Raw genomic sequence first — 9,838 nt, 5'->3', positions numbered from 1 at the left:
CTTTAATCCAGTGTGATTTTACTCCTAATATTTTTTTCCTTAGAGTGGATCCTGTTCCAGTGTATGGTACATTTAAGGTTTAACCTCTAGCCTTGGGGCACTTCGCTTGCAGGGCTTCCATTAATGCACTTTAGCTCCTAACCCGACACGCGCGCGCGCACAGACGCACACACAACCTGTAGGCTGAAAGGCTTTGCGTAATGACGTCAGAGCATTGGACATGCCCCTTTCAAACTACGTTTCCCAGAATCCTTGGTCAGACGCAGAGTGTGACGTGTTTTTGCTACGTGTCGGGAAGTCTGCAGTCAACATGGCGGCGCAACAGAGCGATGTGGACGAGCTGTTCGACGTTAAAAATGCTTATTACATCGGCAGTTATCAACAGTGCATCAATGAGGCACAGAAGGTGAAGGTAGGTGAAACTCGTAAACCGTTTGTTCTTGGGAAGTGGAACTATTTTGTCTGTTTAGTCGTTGTCTAACTGATGGCAGCCCGTCCTGTTCTTTCCAACTACTGTGCTAACTTGAAATGCTAATATGTTGTGTCCGGCTTATGAATGGAACCCGGCACCTCAACTAAAAAGTGTTTATTGTGTCTTCAAAGCCGTCTTCCCCTGACAAGGAGGTTGAAAGGGACATGTTTCTGTACAGAGCATACATCGCTCAGGTAAATCTGTCTCCGGTGTCATACGCATCTCTGTCGGTGTACTCTCTTGACACTGACAGTTTCATCAGACTGAATATATCTATTCACAAAATCAACCTGACGTGTCTCGATACAGAGGAAGTATGCTGTTGTTCTGGATGACATCAAGGCCAACTCTCCCCCTGAACTTCAGGCTGTGAAGATGTTTGCGGAATATTTGTCCAGCGAAAGCAAAAGGTAGGACAACATTGCAGGGTCCCTAGTCTGGACCAGAGCGAGGTATTTTGAGACACACTGACCTCTGGACACCGATGTTTAAATTACATCCTGGCTCTCTGAAAATACTATTGTATTTACGGATTTTGTGGTCGTTTTTAATTTAAATAATTTATGTTCCTTTACTGTGTGTATTACTTACTTACTGTTTGTAGGTAATCTCAGATGATTGGATGTTTATTTTTGGGGCATTTTTGCAACTGTTGGAGTTTTTTTTTTTTTTTTTTTTTTAATTCTTTGTGAATTCACTTTGTTTTATGGTAGAGTTGCTTGACTGTTTTTTCTGTTTTGTGGATGTTTTTCATGTGTTGCTTTGTAGTCTTGTGTTCGCTGTACTCTGAACATTTGTATCTGTAATGTTTTTCACCTGTTGTGGCTGTCCTGTGTAATATTGTATCTTTTTACTGTTATTCAATTGATTAGTCTTTATTTGTAGAGCACATTTCATGCTATAAAGCAACACAAGGTAGCTTTACAGTAGTTAAAAATCATTGCACCCTCCCCCACCTCTTTTGTGATAGTTTTAAAATGTTTGAGCATTTTGGAATGTTTGATTTAGGGCTGGCTGTTATATCAATTGTGCAAAAAATAGTTTCTTCATCAGTGCACATATTGGTTTTTTGTGCATTACCCAAAAGTAGAGGAATTGGTGACGATCCAACCGATGTTGAGCAGAAAAATGCAATCCGTACAGAATGCAATAAACATCTTTGGACTAAAAGTTCGTCCACTTCCCAAGCAATGCATATCTGATGGGAAGGAGCATTTCCTTCATGTTCTCTATCTTTGTGGTCAGCTCTTTTAAACATATGGTCCATGGGCCAAACCCAGGAAGCCAGAAGATCCCATCCGGGATGTGAGATGACTGTGCATGTAGTTGATTCATTGTTGTACTTTTAGTTGCAGCAGGATTGAAAGACACTTTTCACTTTATTTTCTTCCAGGATCTGAAGCTTAAAATTGGCATGATGTTGAAATTATTGTATATTGTTTAAAGATATAAAATTTTTATGTATGTATCTTATTTAGTTGCACAAGGATATTTGGATTTGCTTATGTTTGTACATTATTGTGCTGTCATTTCACTGATCTGACTCCCTCTATTTTCTCGCTGAACTCCAATGAGTTTGACACAGCTGACTTTAAAATCTACCAACATGTGTTGTTTTGATGCATGCCACTTTTTTGACTGTTTTTCTGAAATTCACACACATTAATTTTGTGCAGCTGGTGCTTAATGGAAGTGGCCGTGTTGCAGTTTGTTGATGACCTTGTTCCAGAATTATATTTGGTAAAACTTTGAATTTTGGGCCGTGTCGCCCAACCCTACTGATAGTTTTGTGGGTTTTTTTTATTTTTGAATTGTATATTTTTGTGTCTCTTAAAGATGATGTTATTAATCCGTTTGCTGTCTTTTTGATCATTCTACTTCAGTTTGTGATCATTTTGTGTCTATTTATGGTTATTGAGGGGATACGGGAGTTTGACAATCCATCCTACAGATGTTTTATAGACTTGAAGAAAGCTCAAAACTGTGTCCCCCGGGATGCCTTGTGGGAGGTGCTTAGGGAGTGTGCTTTATTGGAACAGCTGCTACAGGCTGTCTGATCTCTGTACTTCCGCTGTGAAGGCTGCTGTGTTCATATACTCAGCATCAAGTTGGACTTGTTGAAGGCGTTGGACTCATTTGTGCTTTGTCTTTTCTTTGCTTGGTGTTGAGGCACAGCTTAGGGCAAGACAGCAACATGTAGGGGGCAAGAGGGTGGTGTCTTTGCTTTCACCAGATGACACTGTCTTTCTGGCATACCTGACGGTCTCCAGCATTCAATGAAAGTTTGTCACCAATAGATTGGAGTGTGAACAGTACATCCAAATCTCAGTCCATTTACGGAAAAGAATGGTATGACTTCTTTGTATAGGGGAGGCATTTTCCCCAGGTGAAGGAGCACCAGTATCATGGGGTCTTACTGAAGTGATTGGAGAAGGCATTGTGACATTGGTCACAGGTTCTAACAGATTTCTGTGGTAATGCAGTTGCAGTCTGTACTGAGCTGTTGTGGTGGAGAGGGAGCTGAGATGTTAAACAAAGCTTTTTTGGATAATGGTCAGTCTACCCCACCCTCACTTCTGGTAATGACTGAAGGAAGGAAATTGCAGAGAATTTGTCCACATAGTGGTGGGCCTCATCCTTTATTACAGAATGTGAAGTTCTGCCTTCTGCCAAAGACTCAAAAGTCAAGCCATGGCTCCTCCACATAGACAAGCCAGTCAAGATGATTCTGGTCTCCTCCCAGTTAGGTTTTACCAGATAAATTCAACTTTTAGAACTCCCTGTGGTCCGCTTGAGAAACCACTGGAGAGATTATATTTCTGTTTGACCTGGAAACAGCTTGAGATCCCCCCAGTTGAGGGGGACAGAAATGTTTCCTTACTCTCCCCACAGCTGCCACAACCCCATGTAGATCAAGCTGGAATGAAGATGGATGAATGTTGGTTATTTTGCCTTTTTTGAATCCCCCAATCATTTAAGCTCTTAGTTTCTTACCTTGTCAGCTTGTTCAGTTATCTTTTGGTGTAGCTGAATAGGTAAAAAGTGAACATAGCTAAAAATGTCTATTTTAAACAGTGTAATCATTTAACCACTTTCAATACAGGTATTGCCAACGTTTAAATTTGTTGATTTATATTTCATGAAACAAACTCTAAGACTAGAATTTCACCAACATGGTACAGTATGTGCATTAAATAAGCAAAGTGTTATTTGTGGGAATTTGAAGAAGTGATGGAGACTTCATATTTTCATTTTCAGATCTCTGTAGTTTCAGTACACACAATTGTTGCAGTGGCTTTGGTGAATCTTCAGTCGTGAGTGAAAGTAGTCATTTTCACTTTTTCCCTCTACAATTTTTACTGATGTGATGCTTTGTATTTGTACAGAGATGCCATTGTTGCGGACCTGGAAAAGAAGATGACAAAGAGTGTTGATGCTGCCAACACTACTTTCCTCCTCATGGCTGCTTCCATTTACTACCATGAGATGAACACTGATGCTGCTCTCAGGACTCTGCACCAAGGGGAAAGCCTGGAATGGTCAGACAATCATTTTTCCTAAGTCCGCAGAAAGATTTAGTTCTTTTACCATACACGCGCACGCACACACACACACACACACACACACACACACACACACACACACACACACACACACACACACATAGTTCTCTGTAATAATATAATAAAACCATCCATTGACATGACCTTGAAATGTTACTTTTAATATGTATTTTTGAAACGGTTATGGTTTCAGAGATGCCTCTGTCCCCATTAATCATAAATCCTTTTAAATGATATTGAGTGGTCACCTAGAGAAGTTTCATCTTCATCAAAGATGAGATTTTTATTAAATAACAGCTCACAAGGTTATTAAACAGTTCTGTGTAAAGTATGTACAGAGACATATTTCCAGGAAAAGTAGCTCTTGCAGAAAAGGTAATCAGTTCTATAATGTGCTATGCAACCTTGTCAATATAATAACATGTTTATAGAAGTCACCATCAAAAGGATTGATTTATAACCTGTTGCCTAATTTATTTTAATTGAAGTTTCTCATTTTGTAAAATGTCAAAATATTTATTGTTTTGAACTCGTCTTTGTAACACTGAACCAAGCTACTCTGTTAATATTTCAGTATGGCGATGAGCATTCAGGTGCTTCTGAGTCTGGATCGAGTTGACCTGGCCAGGTATGTGTTTACTGTCATGCAAAATGTGTCATTTAGTGGAAAGTGCATAGAATTAGTGCATTAGCCAGTTTTTTTTTTTTTTTTTTGTGTGTGTGTATTTTTTCCTCAAGCTAATGAAACGCATCTCTGTGTGTCTGTGTACGCCTGAACACATTGTTAACACAGATTTGGTTATAATGCACAACTCCCTCCTGACAGGAAAGAGCTGAAGAAAATGCAGGAGCAGGATGAGGATGCCACTCTCACTCAACTAGCCACAGCGTGGGTCAATATTGCTGTGGTGAGGGCAAAATAAATGTTCATTTATTCTTCAATCAGCAGCAAGAATTACAGTTGAATCCCTTGACAAATCTGTAAACCCTCTGCACAATGCACAGTGACTAGAATAATTTACTTCCACTGCTCAGTAGATTGAATGAATCTCTTTATCACATTATTAACATTCAGGTTGTGTTGAGATTGTCTGAAGCTGCAGGCAGGTTTGAAATAATCAGCAGGCTGTGCAGTCAAAAGCATTTTTTTGGTGCAGTGCACTGCTACTCTGTCTAAAGCATGACAGGTGGTATGTGCTTTGCTCAACTGAAACCCTACCAGCTCTTCAAAAGCAGTCCACCTTCAAAAAATGCGAAACAATAAATGGCTGACACTGCGCACTGATTGCTGACTTCTCAGTATAATCTCTTGACTAACACTGTGCTTTCATGTTCAAGGGCGGAGAGAAGCTGCAGGATGCCTACTACATTTTCCAGGAGATGTCTGACAAGTACTCATCCACACTGCTGCTCCTCAATGGGCAGGCAGCCTGCTACATGGCTCAGAACAAATGGGAAGAGGCCGAGGGAGTGCTGCAGGAAGCGCTGGATAAGGTTAGAAGATTTTTATTATTCCATGTTAACTGGTAAACCAAACTTGCTGTTGTTTAGATTTTATACAACACCTTGGCTTCTTTAGTCATCTGATGATATGGGTAACTAATTCATACAAACTTTTAATTTTGCTGTGTAATGGGATGTTTTACCCATATTACATGAAAACAAGAATTCTATTCCCCAATCCATTACTGTTGCACATTTAAGACCCTTGAGGTCTCTGAATCATAGTTAGAAATATAAAGCTAGAGAATACTTTTCAGGCAGTCATTAAGTTTTGTCATCACTATATAGGAAATGTGAGTTAATTTTTATAATTTAATCTTAAGTGCAGTTTATAAATGGAATTGAGTTTGTTTCATGATTTGAACATTAAAAAACAATGTAAAAAATAGGATAAACAATGCTCAAAAAGGAGTAGGAATAATTATATATTTATAAATATTAAAAAAATGTATTATCCAGTTACATAATCCTCATCTCCTGCCTATATAAGCAATCGGTTATTAGTTAACCAAAAACAAATAAGTGATTGGGACTGTAGGCTGAAAACACTGCCAAACACTCATTGATGCCATTTACTAATAGACTGCAAACTATATTGTTTTCTATAATAATAAGTCTGTGTGTGCGCGCGTGTGTCATTCTCACTACTGTTGTTAAAGTGAACTTTAATTGTGTAAATATTCAGTATTGTCACATTACCTTTTGTCATGCTTCTTCAAAACACTGCGCAAAGGTTTTGACGTTTGACAGATTAGTCTTCGATTAATTGATTGTTAGGCTCACTCAAGCTGAGGACAAATGTTTAAGTTCTCTGGGGGGAAAAGTGACTTTAACACTGCCACCTGGCGGGCAAGATGCTGAAGTACTTTTATCCTGCTTTGATGAAGAGTAGGTTTGGAGCGCCTCACAAACTGCTGTTTGATTTTTGATATTTTTAGGAAACTAAAATTAAAGACACGTCTGACTTTTGTGACTTCATAAAAAATGTGCATGTTGTGGTATTTCCCTTTTGAAATGATAAGTTTTCCAAAAACTGTGTATATATCAGCTTGCACACAGTGTCATGTTTTGTCATACATTGAACTTTAACCCTGTATTGTGTTGCCTTCAAAAAAACAAATTTTGACTCTTGTCAACCTCGGCAGCCCAACCCCTATCATGCCCTGTACAATACAGTTTCTTATGTTCTTTAGCAGTGAGTTCCTTTTCTCTAAGGATAAACTCTTTGGATTTAATTACTGGTACTATGTTTGGAGTGTTGGTGGACTGATGTGGCTTCAGCTTGCACCGTTTAACTATTGTTTTTCCAGATTGTCACCTCAAAAGATTTATTTGGTTCTAATTTTGTCCATTGTTTCAATGAAGCTACATTCGTCTTCCTCTTCAGCCTGACACTCCACCATTTTTTTTTTTGTCGCTGCTTACACTTTTAATATAAATGCTTAAACATTGGTAGTTTCTTATATGAATTAATTAAATGCAAACTCACCTGTTTTTAAGACAAATTCATCTTTATTCATATAGCATCAATTACAATGTACGTAATCATTTCTAGACACTAGACAGAGAAAAACCAACAATTTTCAGAATTTCTTTCTTGAGCCTTAATATCAGGAGGGTTAGCCTCCATGAATCTTTGAAGCAGTGTTAAGTAACATAGGTGTTAGACATGAGAGCATTTGATGAAGCATTCGTGAAGAATTCGGTTTGCGGTCACAAAAACTGCTGTGCCTTATTTTTAACAGCAGATGGCAGCACACGTGTGTCTGTCATTGAATTTGAACTTCAGTTCCTGACTGAAGCATAATCACTTAGAATACAAGTCACAGTATACAACATATTACATTTTTTAAAATTTTTTGCACTCCATCTTTACAGAGCGAAAGTAGCTGCAGCTTCCCAATAAAATAATCAGATCTCACTGTGAGTAGGGCTGACGAGGTGTACCACTTGCTGCTTTTTGTTCTTTACATAGTTTTAGCAAGCTACATATTTACAAATGAATGGTTACTCATTGATATTCTCAACTAAAAAGAACACATTCACAGTGTAATGCATTATTTAGACTTTCCCCCCAGTCTGGTAATAGTTTTGTAGTCATAAATCTAGCAGGTGATTACAGCCAAAGTCATTACATTAATACAAAAAAAAGCATTATTTAAGCAGCATTTAAAATTTCCTTACCACTTCTAATTTGCAGTTGTCCCAATAGCTTCTTGTCTGCATTAAACATGACAGGAATACAAAGGAACTGCGCTCAGTATGAGACATGAGCAATGTGAAACTGGAGCTGCTGCTAATTTTTAACACCCAATTTACACATGTCCAGTTAGTGTTGTTTGAACAAGCCTCTCACTTTCTGTCCATTTGTATCTTTCTCTCTCACCCTTATCAGGACAGCAGCCACCCTGAGACGCTGATCAACCTCATAGTGCTGACCCAGCACCTGGGCAAAGCTCCCGAGGTGAGACTTTGGACCCAGAGCTGTTACTGACGCCACTTTTTTTAACAGCCATTCGTTTCACACATTACTGTAGAAAAATGCTTTTGCTAAGAGGTCTTGAAATAAGATTTGTCCAGTTCACCTTGATGCATCCAAGATGCACTTCACAAGAATTATAGCTAAAACCAGGAAAATGTATTCCTGAAAGAAATGTCTTTCATCATAGAGAGTGTTTCTTAAGCATATCTGTTGGCTTACACAACCCACAACTCAGAGTCCATGAGATAAAGGCGTGATTATCTTTCTTAAATTTGATTGACGTGATAGTGATGCAATAGAACGCTCACCATTAACTCACAGTCATCATTAAAGCGTCTCCGCCTGTGATAACTGCTGATTACGTCATCTCCCTCAAGGTTAAACTGAAATGGTCTCAGAGTACTTAGAAAAAGTAACTATTAAGAGGACTTTACCAATGTGGCCTTTTTTTTTTTCTTCAAAATTTACACTGAACAAATTGTGGTACCAAAAGTACAACGTGTCTGTTTAGATTTATGCCATTGCCAATGAGGCTGTAAATTATCACAAGTGCAAACAGTTTGACTGCACTTTTCCTGGAGATATTGTGGAGTAGCAGCTTTTGAAGCACCTTCATTCCTGGAAGCTGTGTCAATTTATAGTTCTATCTCCACAATGTAATTCTCAATCACATTAAATTTTCATGACTAAATACTCTTAGCAACAACAAAAGTAATGTAAGTGTGCGTGTGTGTGTGTACGTGCATAATACAGTTTTATAAAGTGTTTCACACAGATGCGGTATTGAGTTGTTATTATATCACAATGATTGGCAGTGGCTGCTATATCAATCGCATAGCTTTCATCAGGTTTGTAATTGAATATTCACTAGTGCACACAATGTCGTTCATTGTTGTTTCAGCTTAGCTTCACCCTCTTCAACCCATTTGGAACAACACAAATATTGGGATGCTTTTGTAACTGTCACTTATTAACTTTTGTCTGTCCTCAGGTAACCAATCGGTACCTCTCCCAGCTGAAAGATGCACACAGAGCCCACCCATTCCTCAAAGACTACTTAGCCAAGGTGAATATCTTGATGCTCGATACTCTTACTGTCCCTGTCCAGGGTGGGTTAGACTCACAGGACCCTCTGATGGCTGTCGAGGAACCTCCTCAGCTGTACAGCATTATAATGTATATGCCTGATTTTGTTGTTATGATGATTTGGCATCAGATGTCCTTGGAGCATAGCCGTTGGGAGCATTAAACTTTGAATATTTACCCCTTTGGTACATTATTTTGTGATTATGCAAGACTACAGATGTACATAAACATGCAAAAACTGGGTTAGAGTGTTACCAAACAAGTCATGCAACGCACAGCTGTCCCTGTGGTCATACTTTATTTTTTTTAACAGTTTTCTCTGTTCTTTGTTTTTCAACAGGAGAATGAGTTTGACAGACTAACGATGCAGTACGCTCCCACCGCTTCAGCGTAAAACATCTGCTTTCACTGAGGCGCCTCTACAATGAAATTTAGTTTAAAACCATGACAGCAACACTTTACTTCTCTCGCTCTCTCTCTCGTTTGCATGTCTTTGTTTTGATATATTCACATGGAAGGTTTGGCTGTGTTACTTAAACCACCTAGAAGTCATAACTTCCCTTTTGGGCAAATGAAATGTTTCTGTTCTGGTATCCATTCTTTAGAACTCTGTATTTCTCCTACAGATATTAACAAATCTGTGCTGTGGCAACATTCCTTTTGAAATGATAATAAATGTTTAAAACCTGGGCTGTTTGATGTGTGTATTTGTGGGCTCCTGGGCAGGGGTGT

General features: G+C 38.7%; 1 protein-coding gene across 1 annotated transcript; it reads left to right on the top strand.

Annotated features, from left to right (window-relative positions):
* Window positions 1–267: 267 nt before the first annotated feature.
* Window positions 268–9,795, top strand: cope (COPI coat complex subunit epsilon). Its single transcript, XM_030082865.1, has 10 exons — window positions 268–412; window positions 604–666; window positions 782–882; window positions 3,859–4,011; window positions 4,610–4,663; window positions 4,862–4,943; window positions 5,374–5,529; window positions 7,934–8,002; window positions 9,012–9,086; window positions 9,447–9,795. The coding sequence occupies exons 1-10, from the start codon at window positions 311–313 to the stop codon at window positions 9,498–9,500; spliced, it is 909 nt and encodes a 302-aa protein (XP_029938725.1). The 5' UTR covers window positions 268–310; the 3' UTR covers window positions 9,501–9,795.
* The last annotated feature ends 43 nt before the right edge of the window (window positions 9,796–9,838 follow it).

The sequence above is a fragment of the Salarias fasciatus genome, chromosome 23, assembly GCF_902148845.1.
Source record: "Salarias fasciatus chromosome 23, fSalaFa1.1, whole genome shotgun sequence".
NCBI lineage: Eukaryota > Metazoa > Chordata > Actinopteri > Blenniiformes > Blenniidae > Salarias > Salarias fasciatus.
Note: the sequence above shows the minus strand (reverse complement) of the source record. Positions and strands in the feature narration are given on the sequence as shown.